This window comes from Ceratotherium simum, chromosome 6, assembly GCF_057802395.1.
Source record: "Ceratotherium simum simum isolate JZ-2026a chromosome 6, ASM5780239v1, whole genome shotgun sequence".
Taxonomy (NCBI): Eukaryota; Metazoa; Chordata; class Mammalia; order Perissodactyla; family Rhinocerotidae; genus Ceratotherium; species Ceratotherium simum.
In genome coordinates this window covers 303,540-323,315 of record NC_141905.1, presented here as the reverse complement: position 1 = coordinate 323,315, position 19,776 = coordinate 303,540, and the positions used below count along the sequence as shown (strand labels likewise).

Below are 19,776 nucleotides of genomic sequence, written 5' to 3'. Positions count from 1 at the left end.
AGGCTAGCCCTCGGTAAAGCCTGTGAGAGTCTGGTAACCAGTCAGGACCTGGTTGTCCTGCGCAGCAGGGTAGGACCGTCTTGGCTGGGAGAAGGCTGAGTCACGCTGCCTGAGCCTGGTGTCCTCAGCCACTGATTCCTGAGGCTGCTCTTCTGAGGGCAGCACTGGTAAGTCAGTTCGAGCCCTTACTTTGGAACCAAACTGTTAGGATCTGAGCACCGGCTCCCCCCTTTCTAGCTACTGGGCTCAGGCAGGCTATCCACTGTCTTTGTGCCTCAGTTTCTTCATTGGTAAAATGGGGATAACAACAGTATGCATTTGCAAAACGTTTATCTGATAAGGGTTCAGTATCCGGAATATATATAAAGAACTCTAGTATTTTTCATATATTATTAGATTGGCAGAAAAAAAAGTAAAACCACTAGCTCAGTGTGTCAAGAGTCTAAAGAAATGACCATTTTCATGTGAAGGTGTAAATCAGTCTAGCCTTTACAGATGACATTTTGGCAAAATTGATGGCAATTAAAAATAAAATTTTCTTTTTAAAATAAATAATAATAAATAAAAACTAAAATGCATTATTGGGATAATTGAAGATGTTTGAAAATGGACTCTACATAAATATGGTAAGAATTTTTTCAACTTTTTAAAACTTAAACTTTTTGAGATAATTGTAGATTTACATGCAGTTGTATGAAATAATATAGACAGATCCCACATACCCTTTACCTAGTTTACCCAAATGGTAACATCTGGCAAAACTATACAACAACTATGATATTGACATTGATACAATCCACCAGTTGGATTCAGATTCTCCAGTTCACTTGTACTTATTTGTGTATGTGTGTGTATATTTACTCTAACAATTTTTTTTCAGATGTGTAGGTTTCTGTATCCACCACCACAATCAAAATATGAAACAGTTCCATCATCACAAGAATCCCTCTTGTTGCCCACTTATAACTGTCCATCTCCCTCCTTCCCCAGCCCCTGTCCCTAAGCCTTGGGAATCATAATCTAGTCTCTATCTCTGTAATTTTGTCATTTCAAGAATCTATAGAAATGGAATCATGTAGTATGTAACCTTTTAGGATTAGCTTTTTCCACTCAGCATTTCCTTCAGATTCATCCAAGTTGTTCCTGTATCAATAGTTCATTCTTTTTTATTACTAGGTAGCATTCCATGATATGGTTGTACCACAGTTTGACTATTCACCCATTGAAGAACATCTGGGTTATTTCCAGTTTTGCCTATTATGAGTAAAACTTTTGTAGACATTCTCATACAGGTTTATGTGTAAACATAAGTTTTAATTCCTCTGGGATAAGTGGCCCAGAGTATAATTGAGTTTTGTGGCAGTTGCATGTTTAGTTTTATAAGAAATGGCCAAACTATTTTCCAGAGTGACTGTACCATTTTACATCCCTACCAGCAAAGTATGAGTGATCCAGTCTCTCCATCCTTGCCAGTATTTGGTGTTATTATTTGTTTAACTTTAGTCATTCTGACAGGTATGTAGTGATGTATCATTGTGATTTTAATTTGGGTTTCCCTAATGGCTAATGATGTTGAGTATATTTTCATGTGCTTATTTGTCATCTGTATAGTCTTTGGGTAAATATCTGTTCACATCTTTTGCCCCCAAAATGCAAATATCTTTTGACTAGTCAGTCCATAGATATATCAGCAGAGATTTGCTAAGATACAGGTACAAGAAAGTTCACTGTAACAATTTTTTAGTCATAAAACAACGACAACAAAAAAGCCAACCCCGGAAGCAGTGTAAAGAACACTAGTAGGGATTGACTAAATTATCACTGCTCAGTGTTGAGATTGAACTGTGGGGCCAAATAACAGGACAAATGCAAAAGTGTGGAATCCTTTAAAATAGCAAAGGTTACAACTCATCTGACACGGACTGTGATGTCTGAGAGACAACAGCTTCCATGCAGAGGACAAGCTTCCTGAACTTCACCTTCTCACTGGGGTGCTGCAGACACCACCTCATCCACCCAGGATTCCACTGGGTCCTCTACAAAGCTCCCTTTGCTTCTGTGTGTGGGATGTTGGATCCCTTGGCCTGTACCAGCTTCTCTGGAAAGTCTGGTGGCACGCCTTCCTGCCAAGAGCAAATTTGAAGTGGAGACCTTAGCACATGCCTCGAGTGACTAACTGAAAGATTGAGTAGGTCAAGGCCACTCAAAGTTTCCCAGGTTTACCCTCTGTAATGGAATCTGACTCCATTTTTTTTTTTTTTTTTTTAAAGATTTTATTTATTTATTTTTTCCCCCCAAAGCCCAGTAGATAGTTGTGTGTCACAGCTGCACATCCTTCTAGTTGCTGTGTGTGGGACGCGGCCTCAGCATGGCCGGAGAAGCAGCGCGTCGGTGGGAGCCCGGGATCCGAACCCGGGCCGCCAGCAGTGGAGCGCGCTCACTTAACCACCAAGCCACGGGGCCGACCCTGACTCCATTTTTTGATGTTTGACTGCTGACAGCTTTGAGGCTTCTCCTCTCCTTCTTCCCCTTGTGCCCACATCTGGGCGAGCTGATAAGCTCAGGAGATCCCACCTGGGCACAGCAGCAGTTTCAAACCATGCAAGCCCCTTCCCATGTACAGTGACTCTACCTGGGCCCACCCCCTAACCACAGTACAAACCCCAAGCAGTCTGCTTTCCTTGCTCTCTCAAGCCATTTTCAAACTAGCTTGGGAAACCTGTCCTGTTCCTCACTGAAAGCCTCATTATGTAAGTAATAAACTTTTTCGTACCCTCTTGGTGTGTGCACAACACTCTCCCTAATAAGTCCATGCCTGAGGCCCTATTCCTATAATCCATAGCTGAGATCTGTTCCTATAACCCATCCCTGACCTAAGATTTAATACTTTTTCACTGGTAATCCAGTAGGCCTACTCTTTTTTTTTTTTTTTTTTTGCTGAGGAAGACTGGCGCTGGGCTAACATCCGTGCCCATCTTCCTCCACTTTATGTGGGACGCTGCCACAGCATGGCTTGTCAAGCGGTGTGTCGGTGTGCGCCCGGGATCCAAACGGGCAAAACTTCGGGCCACCAAAGCGGAACGTGCGCACTTAACCACTTGCGCCACCGGGCCGGCCCCAGGCCTACTCTTTTTTTAATTTATTTTTTTAAATAAAATGTTTTTACATCTCAGACAGAAAAAAACAAATTGCCTTTCCATTACCACAGTAACTATCTGAAGTAAATGAGGAATCAATTATACAAATCACAGTATTTCACATTTCTTTGCCAACAAATAGTTTGTTCCTCCCCGCCACCCCCCACCATGTTTTAATAAAAGAACATGGTTACTAAGTAACCCATGGTAAAAGATTTGACTTTTCTCTAGCAGAGTGATTCTCAAATGGAAGCTATTTTGTCCCTCAGGTAGGGTGACCAGTGGTCCCAGTTTGCCTAGGACTTTACTTATTTTAGCACTGAAAGTCTGTATCCTGGAAAACTCTCCAGTCCCAGGGAAATTGGGACAGTTGGTCACCCTACCCTCAAGGGATATGGGTAATGTCTGGAGATATTTTTGGTTGTTACAACTGGGGTGTGGGGGGTGTGTGTATGTACTACTGTATCTAGAGAGTAGAGGCCATGAATGCTACTAATCATCTTACAACCTACAGACAGTTCACCACAACAAAGAAGTGAGTGCCAGTCCCACAGGGAGTCTGCTGTCTCATGGCAGGCAGAGCTTGAAAATCATTTTAAGGTATGTTTGTAATGGCATTCTAACCCCAAGGTGGCCTTGTCCTATGACCAGGCAGTGTATATCCATTTTAATATTGGCTTTAAAACATAGCTAAGAAGCTAAATTTGCTTCTGGAAGAGAAATGAATTGATGCTTTTACAAGCTAAGCATTATTATCTTCTAATGTCCAAGAGTACCTCCCACAGGATGTCAAATATTTAAAATAGTTAAACTTGGAAATGAACACTGTTTGCCATTTTCAGAGTTGAAATTCAGACCTTCTGAAGCCCCTTCAGATGATGTACAGCAAATCTCATCCCCTTCTCTGCCATCTTGCAGAAAATCCAGGGCTGGGCTGGGGTCTTTGGACTTTCTTAGGGCTCAGAGGAAGGGGCAGTGGCTCTGGGCTACCCTCCCTTGTGACATCACCCTGTCAGTCCCTCTAACAGGCATTATATACTTAGTATGCCCACACGTGTTCTTCCTCCTGTGTCTTTATTGCAGGAAAAGCCACCGCCATCTACCCATGTGACCGACTCAAAAAAGAAATCTGGTGGCCATCTTGGATTTCCTCCACCTCCACCCTCTTCATCCTGTTTAGTGAACAAATTCTCTTGACTTTACTTTTAAATTATTTCTTACATTATGTGAGGGCAGTACAGTGTATTGGGTAAATGAATAGCATTCTAGACAGGCAATCCCCAACATTAAAATGAATTATTGTCTATAACATGCTTTACCTCTCTTGTCCTGGAACAAGAAAGCATTTTCCATAGAAACACCATTCTAAATGGTATTAGGTTACTAGGCTAGCCTACAGCAGCCTGTTCAGATCATAATGTCCATGAATGGTGTTTGGGACTTCTTTCACTCTCCGGGGCTCTGAGGAGAGCCCATTCCCATCTCTGACCTGGGTTAGCCAACCACACCCATGAGACAAAGAGGGGACACTGTGGGAGCAGTGGGTTGGTTCCAAAGCTCTGAGCATTTTCCTTATGCTTTGCATGTGTGGGACTGCCTGCGCTGCCTTGGATTGATGTGTGTGTGTGCCCTGGAAGGCCAGGGGAGATCTCGCCCACCCTTGAGTGTATAGTGGTGTGACCTAAGAGCTGCCCATCCTAAGTCCTGACCTCATGGTTGGGGAAGACAAGGCCCCATCATAGCTATTCCACATGGGCAGCAGCTCCGGCAGGAGCAGGGATGGCCTCATGAGTGTAGGACCTGTGCAGCTGCACAGGGCCTGCATTTGGAAGGGCAGCACACCTTGTTTAATGCTCTGCTGTCATCATAATGAAATACATAATAATTTTCGAACAAGGAAGCCTGCACTTGCATTTTGTCCTGGGCCCTGCATATCATGTAGCCAGTCCTGGACTGGAGGAAGGGGTCAGGCTGTGGAATTGCAAACTAATCCTTGTGCCAATCAAAAGTGGCTAGCTTGCCATTTTCACGTCTGCTATGAATTTCCAGCCCTTGTTCAACTCCTTCATTCACTTATTTAGCAAATATTTATTGGGTGCCTCTTGAGTGCCAGGCACTGTTTTAGGTGATGGGGATACCAAAGTAAACATAAAATTCCTGCCTTCATGGAAGGGAAGAAAGTATGAAATGTGGGTGGCAGTATACATAGGATGTGTATATATATATATATATAGGAAGTGTAGATAGGATGGCCAGAAAAGGCCTCACTGAAAAGGTGATTCTTGAATAAAGACCTGAAGGAAGAGAGAATCTGCAGAAATGGAGGGCTGTTGGGGGATGGGAGAATTCCAAGCAGAGAGAAGAGAAAGCAAAAGGTGTGAGGTGGGACCATGCTTGGTGTGTTTGAACAACAAGGGGTCAGTGCGGCTAGAGTGGAGAGGACAAGATGGAGAGTAAAAACGTGATGGGAATCAGATCTTATAGAGTCTGGGAGGTCATTCAAGGGCCTTGAATATTTCTGTGACTGAGACAGGAAGCCGCTCATTAGACGTGATCTGACTTATGTTTTACCAAGATCATCCTGGCTTTAGTGTTGAGACTGAATAAGGTCAAGGGCAGAAGAAGGGAGACCAGTTAACAGGCTAGTGTAATAATCTAGGCAAAAGATGACTGTGGCTTGGGCATTCAAGTGGTTGAATTCTGGCTTTATTTTAAATAGAAAGCCAACAGACCAGATGTAGGGTGACCAAAAGGAGAGTGGAGTTGAGGATGACACTAAGAGTTTTGACCTGAGCACACAGAATAATGGAGGGAAACTTGTTCAGAGAGGACATCCGGGATTCTATTTAGATCAGGTACGTTTGCGATGTCCACTGGTCATCCAACTAGAGACGTCAAGCAGGTAGGCAAGTTCAAGGAAATCTTTTTTTTAATTGAGGTATAATTGACATACATCATATTAGTTTCAGGTGTACAACATAATGCTTTGATATTTATATTTACTGCAAAATGATGACCACAATAAGTCTAGTTAACATCTGTCACCGTAGTTACAGAATGTTTTCTTCTTATGATGACAACTTTTAAGATTTACTCTAAGCAACTTTCAAATATGCAACACAGTACCATTAACTATAGTGATTTATTTATTTTATAACTGGAAGTTTGTACCTTTTGACCCCCTTCACCCATTTTGCCACTCTCCCACTCAAAGGAATCTTGATTATCAAGATATAAATCTGAAGCCATCAGCATACAGATGATATTTGAATGAATACAGATAGGAAATAATAGAAAAAATTTTTTTTCATACTTTTGAGTTTTACTGTCACTGGAGCTGTTTCAAAATAGATGTTTTCAGTGACACAGGTACACTCCAGAACATGTGTGAACACTCTGAGAGGTCTGACTGCAAAGTGCAGCTGAAGTTAAGACATGAACACGTGAGATGGATATATTTTCACGGTCTGGGTCTGGTCTCCAAAAAAATGATAAAACGAGGAAAAAGTCTCATCCATTTGGTTACTTATTTTAAATCCTTATTATTAGTTTATCTTATCCTATAACTAGTTCAAATCTTCACATGATTCAGGGTTTTCAAGCCTATCAGCACAGAACTTGGGCTGGAGAGTCACTGCAGACACCTCCTTCCATAGCCACTCAAACCTAGGTTTAATCTGCATAGTTATCATCTTCACGTAGGAACTCTTCTAGCTGGCCATTTCTTAGTTTGCAGCTTTGACAGAAGCATCAGTAAAATCATCCATATATATATTTTTTTTTTGTGAGGAAGATTAGCCCTGAGCTAACATCTGTTGCCAATGCTTCTCTTTTTGCTGAGGAAGATTGGCCCTGGGCTAACATCCATGCCCATCTTCCTCTACTTTATATGGGACACCGCTATATCACGGCTTGACAAGTGGTGCGTCAGTTCATGCCCGGAATCCAAACCTGCGAACCCCTGGCAGCCAGAAGTAAAGCGCGTGCACTTAACCGCTATGCCACCGGGCCGACCCCAGAATCATCCATCTTTTGATAACCTAAGAAGGAGACTTGGAGCCAGAATGCATTTGGGAGCAATTTCATCCTGAAAAGCCTAGTAATTTATTTCCTGTGGAGTTGTGACGTTCCAGTCAGTCTAGCCAAGATGGCTCTGAAGAAATCTGTTGATGCATTCCTGGAATCATATTGGAAGTACCTGGCAGGGATTCCTGCTTCAAGGCCTCCTTCTCAAGGGGTTTTGCATTCTCCTGCATGACTATGGTCTTCTCTGTGGAACTAGCTACAGAAATCAGTGACTAAACAGAAAACAAAAAAGCAAAAGAGCCATTAGCAGAGACTAAAACACACTCGATAAGGACACAATATTGACATTTTCATGCCCAAGACTAAGAACAAAACTGAAATATATCTGCTCTAGGAAAGCATAAAACAAAAAGCTGATAGGATCAGGATGAGTCACCAATAATGTCACTGTCTGCCAGAACAAAACTCAATGCCTTTTACAGGAAAACAGCAGCATCTAGACTCTTACAAAGTATCATCCACAATGTTCAGCATACAAATAATAATTACTAGACATTGACGAAGTAGGAAAATGTAAACCATAATCTAGAGAAAAAGTATTTAATAACTAGACACCCCAAAATGACAAAGATGATGAAATTGGCAGATAAGGACTCAAAATAGCTATTATAAATATTTTGAACAATTTAAACAAGAAAAATAGACATAATGAGTGAAAAGATAGGGCACATCAGCAAAGAAAATGGAAATTATAGAAAGGAACCAGGTAGAAACTCTAGAATTGAAAAGTATAACATCTGAAATGAAAAAATTCACTGAATCTCTAACTAGGATAGTGGGCACTGCAGGACAAAGGGTCAGTAAACTTGATGACAGAGCAATAGAAATTACCCAGACTGAAGCACAGAGGAAAAAAGATTGAAAAAATGAACCCAGCTTCAGTGACCTATGAGACACTGTCAAGCAGTCTAGCATCCATATAATGGCAGGCCCTGGTGGAGGTGGGATCCTTGCAGCTTAAGCTCTACTGGTCGCCTCTACTGCCATCTTTGCCCTGAAGTCCCAGAAGTCCATTCTACAGTGGACCCTGTGGGGCAGTGCAGACAGGTCTGTGAAGTACTTGTCCACGTGATCTCTAAGACCCTTCTAACTTCAAAGTGTTATGAGTCTATGCAGCAAATATATGTATTGATTCTATAAAAATATATTTCTATATGGCTCAGATCTTTATAAACAAAGAGATTGCTTTCACACTTAGAAACTGAATTATGGTTTACTTATTCAAAGCTGCCTCTGCTTAATGAAGAGAAAACAATACAAGCGCAACTTTTGTTAGCTTTCTTCCAGGTCTGACTCAAATGCCACCTCCTCTGTGAATCTCTTCTTGATTCCTGTAATTGGATATGCTCTCCGCCACACACAGTGCTCTGTTTCTAATCCTCTTTTGACACATCCACTGGACCAGTAGTATTCAATCTGGGTGCATTCAAAGACTTTCTTCAGGTATATGCAAGCAATGATGGCTTTAAGATATTAAGGAAAATCATGCAAAGCTCTGAGTATGTGCATATAAGCCCATCAGCTCAATCAGCAGGCCTGGGGAAATCTTATGCAACCCATCCTGGGCCTATTTGACACCAGGTTTTACAGCACTAGTGACACAAAATCTGGTGGTGACCAATAGCAAGGAGTAGTTTGCAATTCACCTTTAGCCAACAAGAAACCAGAATGCAGAATTGCATCTTATTTGACGTACCTCCACCTTTTTGCACTTACCTAGCTCTTTCAACTTGTACTAGGAGAGTAACTTGCACCTGAATGACATGGCTCTCCCTTGCCAGGTAAGCCATCAATTCAGCTTTGTTTTAGATCACTCTTGGGTTCTCTTTATTTCCTTCTAACAAAGGGAATCAATTTCCATCACCACAATGCACTTGTGAACTCTTTCCTAAAACTGAGAACTTGCACATAGCCCAGGTATCATGCTGGCTCTCGTTTCCCATCTTCCCTTACAATTACCTTTGTCTTACACTTGGCAAAAGAATAGCATACATTCTACTCATCTAGATCCTGCTAAGGAATATTGCTACAGGGTGTAAAACCTGAGTACAGCACAAAGCGACAATTCAAAATACTGATGCAAGCAAAGCTTTCTCTAATAAAGGTACCATAAACCAGGGTGGAGTTTTGGGAGTCTTTCCCTGCCTTACGCATTTCTATTTCTATTAACAGTGAAGCAGATGTTAGAAAAGGATTAGAGGGCAGCAAGGTGATGACAACTTTTGCTTAATGATCTTGCCTCTACCATCTCCAACTGTTCAAAGAAGGAATTATTCCTGAGCGAGAGTTCCTTTAGACTACTGTCGAACAGTGGTATGAAATGACCTTTCTTTAGATTTAATTTACTTATAAAACATACAGACTTAAAAAATAAATCTATTAATTATGAAGGAAGCTGAGCATTAGTATAGATGTACATAAGCTTAATATTTTCATGTCTTAACCAAAGCTGGCTTTGGAGACTAGCAAAAGCTGGTGAATTGTACAAGACTGCATTAAAGATTTTAATGCACAGGATATAGTGATAATTAAAAAGATGTCAGGTATCAAGCCCAGAAAGTCAATTCCCTATCCAGGTATCACATATTTTGTAGAAAGCACAAAATGACCTAAGACATTTTTCAGAAGATTGTAGCAAAAATTGTGGGAGATAAAAGATACGCTTGTCAAACTAATGAATACACAGTTGTTTCCAACTATCTCAAGTGAGTAATTCATGACCATATTACAACATCACACAGGAGGCCTCTGTGGCTTGATACATAAATAAATAGTATGTAATAAATAAAATAATATGCCTGAAGTACATACTGATAACCATATTTGGTTTCTGAAAAATATTGAATAATTTTTGAAAACAGCTCACAGGATCTTCTGTGAAAATATATTTGATCCAGGTGACAGATTTAAAAAAAAATCTGATTTTGTAAACCAGTAACATCTAAGGTATCTCCTAAAACCTAAAATGGAATTGCCTTTTTTTTTTTGTAAGGAAGATCAGCTCTGAGCTAACATCCATGCCAATCCACCTCTTTTTTGCTGAGGAAGATTGGCCCTGAGCTAACATCCGTGCCCATCTTCCTCCACTCTATGTGAGAGGCCATCGCAGCATGGCCTGACAAGCGGTGCATCAGTCCATGCCCAGGATTGGAACCCGGGCCACCAGCAGCAGAGTGCTCACACTTAACCGCTAGCCACAGGGCCGGCCACTGGAATTGCCTTTAAACATTTTCTTTTTTCATTGACAAGGACTGTCAATAGGATTGGTTTACATACAAACATATAACTACGAAGGGCAAAGGAGGCTCTGGGAGCTGCATGCGCTCTCCACCGCGGCCGGTGGGCCTGTGGATGTCCTGGTGTTCATCCTGGGATGCGTGTGCCCAGGGCTGAGCTCCTCCTTCCTACCTCGGGATACTTTTCACACCTCTGTGGAATCCAACACTCTTCTTGCTTTAGCATTTCTGTTACTTCTCTTTCTTTGGGGTGATTATCATCTTGTCCCTTCACCTGGATCTTCTCTTGCCTCTCCTGGGGTGATGCGACAGAGTCGCATCAGGTCAGCGGGAAGCATGACCTGATGACACGCTGGGAAGCATGTCCCTCACTGGGACAGACCTAGGCCCCAGGCCCTTCAGGCCTCCTGAGTTTGCTCCTGTAACCAGCTTTAGCCTGTTAGTAGCTCCAAACCCACCAACTCCACAAGTCCTCTGAGTTGGATTCCCTCTTCAGCCGCCAGACTCCCCACACCTCGGGGACATCTGGACCTGTGTAACGCTCGCAAGTTGAATAAAGCAAGAAACCCCACAGGCCAGCTCTGGAATCCTGCCTTGGATTTCAGATTACTCTGGGAAGGCAGGAAAGCCCTCCCCAAGCCGACCCAGTGCACACACACCTCTTCTTTTGCTTTAGCGGTTTTCCTGTAATGATAAAGCCAGTGAGCCAGGTACTCTATGGGGTCGCTGGGCCGAACTTTTGCCACCTCGGCGAGTGCCTGGGCCAGGCAGTTTCCAAAACACCTCTTCAGGTAATCAGTTTCCATCCTTGTAGGCCTGGGAAACGTCAAAACAGAGTCACACTATTTTAAAAATCTAGCTGATTTTAAAAAGACACATTCTAACCAATTCAGATTCATTTCAGGACACACATGAGATGCTTCTGGATCCCGTCCTTCCCAAAAGAACCAATAAATGCATACTTGCCAATAGCTCTTACATTTAAACAGACTGTTTTCTGAAGCTCTCCAGCTGTCCCAGCTGAGACCATAGATCCTAGGGGTTATCAGGCCTGAGAGCAGCTTGATATATTGGTGGTTAAGGGTGGCTGAGGCCTCCACTGACCCACACATTCCTACCCTTGAGTAAGGAGAAAACAGCAGCAAGCAGGAGGTCCAGCAAGCTGTACTATTGTGAGGGTGGAAGCTACAGTCATCTATGACACAGATAAGATCGGCTTATTTATTTCACAAGGCACTGCTGAGAGGCCCCAGGGAGGAGAGCGAGGGGAAATGGTGGCACTGCAGCTACTGCTGGTCAGGGGCTCTGCCAGCACTGAACACAACATTCTACCCTCTGTTGCTTAAGCAAGAAATTACTTTAGTTTGAGTTGATGAGTTGATGCCCTTGGATTTACTATTAATCAGATTTCAAGGGCTGGAGGCAATGCAGCCTGAGTCAGACCATAAGTCAGGAGTGCAGCGTGGTGCAGCAGTGTGGATGCAGACTCCAGGATCAGACAGACCAAGTTCCAGTGCTGGGGCTACCTTTATTAGCTGTGTGATCTTCAGCAAGTCACCCGGTCTCTCTGAGCCTCGGTTTTCTCACCTGTAGAACAGAACAACAAAAGTATGTACCTCATAATTGTGAAGATGAAAACAGATAATAAATACATGTAAAGCACTTAGCCTGGCACAGAGTAAGTGTCTAATAAACATTAGCTATCACAGTGGAAGACTGTGATGTGAAATGGCCTAGCACCGGGTCGTGCCTGACCAACTCCATATTCCTGAAGTTCATATATTTTAACCCCAAAAGAGCTAATAATAAAGTGAATAATAAAGGCTCAGATCCAGTCTTAACATTTTCTGGAGGCCTTTTTAAGTTTAAGGGAGGAAAGATAGATGGATAGATACGAATACAGAAAAAAATTTTCCTAGCTCAAAAAAGAAATTTCCTAGCTCTTTCCACTGCAAAGATCTAAGAGCAAAAACACCTGAGTAGCAACGAGCACCCTGCGTGCACAGAACTTGTTTTTAAGTAGCCTTCACTACTTAAGAGGACTCAAGGCTCCCTGGAGACAGGGGTAATTCCCAGGGTGGGGCAAGAAAAGTCCAATAAGCCTGGAACATTTTGTTGTCCCAGAAAGTATGACAATGCTGAAAAATAAAGTGGTGGGGGACACAGGAGACAGCTTGAAGGCGGCTGCTACCACCCAAGTCTGGGGCAATTTGACCATCAAAATAAATAATGCCTGTAATGGATAATAACTGATCGAATAAAATAAGAAACCAGGAGTCCATATAATAAATAAATGAATGGGAGAGAAGGAAAGTCCTTTCTTAAAGTAGACTGCCAAGTAATAGATGTGAGAAGAATAGTGGAGTTAAAAAAAAAAAATCACCATTTTGGGTACCAGCCCTGTGGCGTAATGGTTAAGTGCGCACGCTCCACTGCTGGTGGCCTGGGGTTCGGATCCCAGGCGTGCACCGATGCACCGCTTGTCAGGCCATGCTGTGGCGGCTTCCCATATAAAGTGGAGGAAGATGGGCACAGATGTTAGCCCAGGCCCAGTCTTCCTCAGCAAAAAGAGGAGGATTGGCATGGATGTTAGCTCAGGGCTGATCATCTTCACACACACACAAAAAAGCATCACAATTTTGTAACCATCATAGTATAACTGAACCAAGCCAGAGTCATCAATGAGTGCTAAAACTTGGAGAATATTTGACAAAGAGGATATTTATACAGTCTCAAAGTCTCTCCCCACAAATTATGTATTGCAGTAAGCCCCCCTTAACCACAGGTGATATGCTCCAAGACCCCAGTGGATGCCTGAAACCGAGGATAGTACCAACCCCCATATATACTATGTTTTTTCCTACGCATACATACCTATGATAAAGTTTAATTTATAAATTAGACACAGTAAGAGATTAACAACAATAACGAATAGTAAAATAGAACAATTATAATAATACTGTAATAAATGTTACCATAGATCTTAGTGTCCTCAGCATACGCTTTTTTTTTTCTTTCAAGTCAAGAACTTTCAACTTTTCACTTAAGGGAAGCACCTTATGGCTTCTCTTTGGCATATCTGAATTGCCAGCATCACTACTCTCGTGATTTGGGGCCATTGTTAAGTAAAATAAAAGTTACTTGAACACAAGCACTGCGATACCGAGGCAGTCAATCTGGTAACTGAGACGGATACTAAGTGACTGATGGGCAGGTCGCATACAGAGTGGATACACGGACAAAGTGATGATTCACGTCCCGGGCAGGACAGTGCGAGATGGCGGAAAATTTCATCACGCTACTCAGAACAAGCAGGCAATTTAAAACTTATTAATTATTTCTGGAATTTTCCATTTAATATTTTTGGACTGCGGTTGACTGTGAGCAACTGAAACCATGCAAAAGGAAACTGCAGATAAGGGGGGAACTGCTGCAATTTCAAAAGGAAATACAGAAACGTTACGGTGTTTTGTAAAACTTGGCCAACACAACCTTGACCAAGTGATCAGACTAAGCATCACTAGTAAAGGGACAAAGTGACATCACATGTCTCCTGATGGGAAGCACTTTTTAGTGGGACATGATACATTTCTGTGGATTCCCGCCCCAAATGCAAAACTTGAATCTAATTGAGGAAACATCAAATAAAGCCAAATTGAGAGACAGTCTGCAATTGGCCTGTGCTTTTAAAAATGTCAAGATCCTGAAAGACAAAAAGAGATGAGGAACCATTCCAGGTCCAAGGAGCCTAAACAGGCCTAACAACTACATGCAAAACCTCATCCTGGTTGGACCTGGACCAGAAAAAAAGAATTCTATAAAGGATGTTGCTGGGAAAACTGACTGTGAATTGTAGAGTACATAATAGAATTGCATCAAGGTTAAATTCCCTGGTTTTGGTAATTGAAATATGCCTAAGTGTGAATTTTTCCTAGGAAATACACAGTGTGGTAGGGCTGAATAAGGGCTCCCAAAGGTGTCTAAGTCCTAACACTTGGAACTCATGAAATATGTTAATTTATACGACACAACGGACTTTGCAGATGTGATTAAGGATTTTCATTTGAGGAGATTATACTGGACTATCCAGGTAGGAACAATGTAATCAATCACAAGGGTCTTTATAAGAGGGACACAGTAAAGTCAGACAGAGAAGAGGGAGATGTGATGACAGAAGAAGAGGGAGAAAAGGTGATGTGGTTCAGAGCCATGAGCCAAGGAGTGTGGTGGCCTCTAGAAGCTGGAAAAGGGAAGGAAATGGATTCTTCCCGAGAGCCTCCAGAAGGAACCAGCCCTGCTGACATTTTAGTTTTAGCCCTGTAAGACTCATTTTGGATTTCTGCCTTCAGAAATTGTAAGAGAATAAAAGTGTGTTTAAAGCCACTAAATTTGGGATAATGGTGGAGGATGGGGTTGGGGGTGCATGATGTCTCCTTCTGCCAATCTGTGGCCCAGCTGAACCAGTGTGCCCAGATAACCTTCTACACCCCTTTTACTTAAAGTGTGGTCCATGATCAGCAGCACCGCATCACCTAGGGGCTTGCTGAAACACAGATTCTCAGGTCCCACCACAGAGCTACAGATTCAGAGTCTGCATTTTAATAAAATCCACCCCCCGGGGGGGGGGGGGATTCACAGTTACAGATTCACTTTGCCTCTGTCACTGTAGAACTGCCCTTCCCAGGGGGTGCAATCCCCAACTCTGCATTCCAAGGAAGCCTCTCCACTTCCCAGTCCTTGGGCAGCTGCCACACTGTGTAGGTGTCACAAACCCTTCCTGGAAAAAGCATCTGCTCTAAATTGCATATTTCCAACAATGGCCTCCATGAAATATGCTGACCTAACAATTACTTAGAGGATGCAAAGACAGTAGAGCCAGAATAACAGAGCCACAACCTGCAACCTGGAGAGGGAGGGGGCAAAGGGATGCCTTTTACAGCCGCTCCCCACAAACTCAGGGCACATTCACAAGGGGAAGGGGCTATTTTTTGGAGTTTCCCAGACCTCCTCTGAAGGTCTGCTTACACTGGCCCTCCTTGTTCACAGGCTCGCACTCAGTAAGTAGGGCAATAAGCACGGTGATTGTCTTTGTCCACACCATATTCCAAGTGCCAGGCAGACCTAGGTGATCCATAAATATTCCTGATGTAATCAGAGGAGACTCTGCCACTCGTGAGCAGAGGCAAGAGCTCCTGCTCCTTTCCGCCTGTCTGTGCCCACTCTGGCGCTCACCACCTCAACCAATGTCTAGCTAGGCTTCTCCTGCCCAGCAGTGCCCCGCACATAAATTAAAACAGAACATGGGAGAGGCCCCCCCCAGTGGCTTAGCGGTTAAGCACGCTAGCTCGGCTGCTGGCGGTCTGGGGTTCAGATCCCAGGTGTGCACCAACACACCACTTCTCTGGCCATGCTGAGGCCACATCCCACATACAGCAACTAGAAGGATGTGCAGCTATGACATACAACTATCTGGGGGGGGTGGGGGGGGCACCTGAGTTGGTTCTAAAAGGAACCAAGCAGAGGTCGCCAGCAAGTGCAAAGGTGCGGAGTGGTGAAAATACCGGGCCATCCGGCAATCGGGGCAGTCTCCTCCGCCCCTGGCTGTGAGGGTGTCCCGCCCTTCACCGACTGTAGCTCTTTGACGTTGCTCCCAAGAGCCAGCTGCCCCTTTATCCTTCCCAGTGCGCACTCGCCTAACCATCCCATCAATTCCTCTTTTCCGTTGCCCCCTCCTCACAGACTCTAGGCTGCATGTCTCTGCTCACCCACCCTCTTGCTCCCTCCTCTCTGTCGCGACCCCTCCTCGCTGAGGCGCGTTCTCCCCTCGGCCCCCTCCGCTCATCCACTCACGTGCCCCCTCCTCTCTGGGGGCACGTTCTCTCCTCGGCTCCCTCCTCGGCGCCCTCCGCTCACCCACACGCGCACCCGCTCCCCTCTGCGGCTCGTTCTCTCCTCGGCTCCCTCCACGCCGCCCTCCGCTCACCCGCCCGCGCGCCCTCTCCTCTCTGGGGGCATCTCTGGCACCCGAGGTGCGCGTGCTCGTTGCCTAGCGACGGGACGCGGCTCGCGGGAGGAGGGCGCGTGCGCGCGTCGGGCGTGGCCTCCTGAACGCAGGCGCGGTTTGGGAAGAAGGGTTCCTAGCGCTCGGCTGGGCTCCGGCGGCGCAGGCCGGTTTGGCCGTTGGACCTGGTGAGTGGTGTGGCGCTCGGGCGACGTTCCGGAGCCGGCCGCGGTCAGTTCAGCGCCGGAGGCTCCGCGGGCGCGTCCGCGGTTCCTCTTCCTCCTCCTCGGGGGCGAGCGGCGCAGCGCCTGCTGGAGGGCCGGACGTCCTTCCGCGGACCCGGGATGGGAAAAGGAACCTGAGCGTCCCGAATCGAGGGTTGCCGGATAAAATACGGGACGCCCAGTTAAATTTGAGTTTCAGATAAGTAAGGAATAACTTTGTAGTACAAGTATAGTATAATACAGATCATTCGTTATTTATCTGAAATTCAAGTTTAACTGGGCGTCGTGTATTTTTATTTGCTAAATCTGGCAACCCTACCCAGATCCTCTCCTTTCCCACTCGGCTGGCCAGCTTTCTCCCAAGAATGGGCCAGGGACGTCTCTTTCTTGTGACAGCTTCTCCAGGCTTGTTTCTGTGAGAAGAGGCTTACTGATGTTGAGCCAAGATGCCTGTTGGTGTGTATGACAGATAACATTCCTTACAACAATCTTGTGAGATGGGTATTATTATCATTTCATGGACAGGAAACATGCTAGGTGAGATAAGGAGCCTCCCCGGGATCCCGCTGATAATGGGATGCAGCGTCTGAGACGGACCCTGGATGGGGCCCTATTCCTGGGCCAGAGGTTCCCCTTTCCTCTGTATTATCCCCTTGCTATGTGTTATCTTTCTGGAGCAGCAGGAGGCTATTTATTTTTTACGTTACTCGGCTTCTAATGACACTGAGATGTCAGTGTAGTTATTTTTGTCTTTAGAGCATATCCCAGTGAAGAAGTACAGTGAAGATAACTGTGTTGCAAACTCAGTTGTAATAATTCTTTTCTCTATGTCATTGAGACACCAATGCTAGCTTGATAGGGAATTAGCTTCATTTGTGCCAGCGTTCAGCTTTGAGAGTTTTTATGACTACATTTATGTGTACACACGTAGACATTGCTTTCCCCGCTGCTGTTGCTACCACGGAAGATGGCATCCTATGTACAGTTTCTGCACCTTGCTTTTTCCACTTCACACTATATCCTAGAGATCACCCCCTGTGTTAGAGATTCTCCTCATTCTCATTATTATATATCCGTGCAATAATCCATTGTGTTGCTGTATTTCATCAGTCCCCTAATGATGAACATTTGGATGGGGTTCCATTTTAGTTTTTCTAAACAATGGTGCAAAATAACCATTTGCATATATCACTTCATATTTTTTCAAGTTAGGAGCCCAGAAATGAGATTGATGGGTCAAAGGGTAAATCATATGTAATTTTCTAGATATTGTCAAATTTCCCTCCAAAGGAGTTATGCCATGTTGTACTCTCACCACCATTGTATGAGAGAGAGCAGTATTGGGGTCTATGGATGAACCTCAGGAGGTCATTGTTTCTGAACTTTTATGCAGAATGTTAGGTGCATTTGTCCAGGGACAGGTCTGGACACACTGGCATTGTATCCCCAATAATTGCTCATGCCTGACATACAGTAGGTACTCATTATATATTTGTTAATGATTGTATTTCATCGGAGTCTGGATTCCATAAGGGTAATTTGAGGGTGATCAGTTTTTTAAATCTGAGATATAGTGGTTGCTACATTTCTTTTTAAAAAAAGTCTGGTCTAAGATTATTCTTGTCCATCTTCATAACTGAATAGACTGGGACATTACTGGGAGAGTGGAGGAACTCTCTCACTTGCCACCATAAAGAGCCAGCTGTGTCAGCCTTGTGATTAAAACCCTCCTTGAGGGGCTAGAGGAGCTTGTCTTCTAGTGGGAGGACAGACGTGCGTACAGATGGTGCTCAGGTAGTGTGACAAGGGCTGTGTGAGCTGCTTGGGGAAGGAGGAACTTTTTTATGTTGCCTGAGAAAGCTCAGGGAATGAGAGATGATCTACATCTTGCAGGTGAGGAGATATTTCCCAACTTGAGAGATTGTGAGGGATCATCATGTGCAAAAGTCGTGGAGATGCAAATGTGCGAGGTGTGGTCAGCAGAATGGCAGAATTTTCAGGATTTTCAGTGTAATTAGAGCCCAGGATATGCTGGGGGCAGAAGAGATGCCTGGAGCTGAGCCTGGAGAGAAAACTGGAGCCAGAGTGTGAGGGGCTTTAGGTGCTGTTCTTGGAAGGTTGAATTTTTTTTGTTCTTTGGCCTTGCAGATTCAAGGACTTTTTTTTTTTTTTTTTTTTGAGGTGGACTATTGTGACATTTTCTAAAAATGACTCTCCTGACTTGGGTGGAGCATCTTAGTACAGTCATTAAGGTCATGACTCTGGAATCAGGAGTTGCATGTGAATCCTACCTCCACCGTGTGCCACCTGTGTGATCGTGGACTGTTCACCCGTGCTCTTTGTGCTGGGCTTCCTCACCTGCACAGAGGGATGATGACACCCATATTTCAGGTGTGTTGTGAGGCATTGTTGAGACAGGCATTGCTTGGCATATGGTCATCTTGCAATCAATAATGACAGTATTCTTTTTTTGACTCCTGGACTTGAGGGCCCATCAGGATTTGGAAACTGTTTTAGTTGTAGTGACTTCTCTGGAGCCTTTTTGGAAACCGTTAGAAGTTTCCTGGGGCCGTCGTGCTTGTGCCATCCCTGATTGGAGGTGCCCCTGACTGGTGACAGGATGTAATGCTTTGTTGGCCTCACCGGACTCTACTTTTATTGTGCCTTAATTGAAAATGTTCTGCATTAATTCACAAACATTTATCTTTAAAAGTTAGGAGTTAGAAATGGAGTCGATATATCTTCAGAAGTACGTGGGGACGTGTCTAACTCAAGGTCTTGCAGAAGTGGCAAGAATTCGCCCTGTGGATCCAATAGAATATTTAGCATTGTGGATTTGCAAGTATAAGGAAAACGTGGCCATGGAGCAACTGGTAAGTATAGATCTTCTTTTAGAAAATTAGAAGAGTAAAATAATTGGTTCAGTTTGTCTGCTTTTTAAAAAAGGTCAATATTGTTATTTCTTTCTGTTATAAAAATACTATGTTTATTATACAAAAACTTGGACAAGATGAAAAAGTAGAAGAAGGAAACAATACCGAAAGAAGACCTCTATTTAGATTTTTAGGTATTTTCTTCTACTCTATTTTCTA

The 19,776-nt window shown here is 43.9% G+C and overlaps 2 protein-coding genes across 4 annotated transcripts in view; one reads left to right on the top strand and one right to left on the bottom strand.

The window, feature by feature from the left end:
* Nucleotides 1–6,056: 6,056 nt before the first annotated feature.
* Nucleotides 6,057–11,597, bottom strand: DYDC2 (DPY30 domain containing 2). Its single transcript, XM_087432937.1, is given in 6 exon segments — nucleotides 6,057–7,212; nucleotides 7,215–7,282; nucleotides 7,284–7,435; nucleotides 10,569–10,754; nucleotides 11,119–11,275; nucleotides 11,439–11,597. Coding segments are annotated over 6 exon segments (600 nt in total). The 5' UTR covers nucleotides 11,441–11,597; the 3' UTR covers nucleotides 6,057–7,177.
* Nucleotides 11,598–16,620: 5,023 nt separating this feature from the next.
* Nucleotides 16,621–19,776, top strand: part of DYDC1 (DPY30 domain containing 1) — a 29,499-nt gene continuing 26,343 nt past the window's right edge. For 2 of the 3 annotated variants that reach the window (XM_087431764.1, XM_087431763.1), the window contains exons 1-2: nucleotides 16,621–16,648; nucleotides 19,398–19,557. In XM_087431764.1, coding sequence (XP_087287890.1) covers nucleotides 19,411–19,557 — 147 coding nt within the window. In that variant the 5' untranslated portion in view covers nucleotides 16,621–16,648; nucleotides 19,398–19,410. Of the gene's footprint in view, nucleotides 16,649–19,278; nucleotides 19,558–19,776 lie in introns of those variants that run through there. The other variant, XM_004432495.3, reaches the window with a different exon arrangement.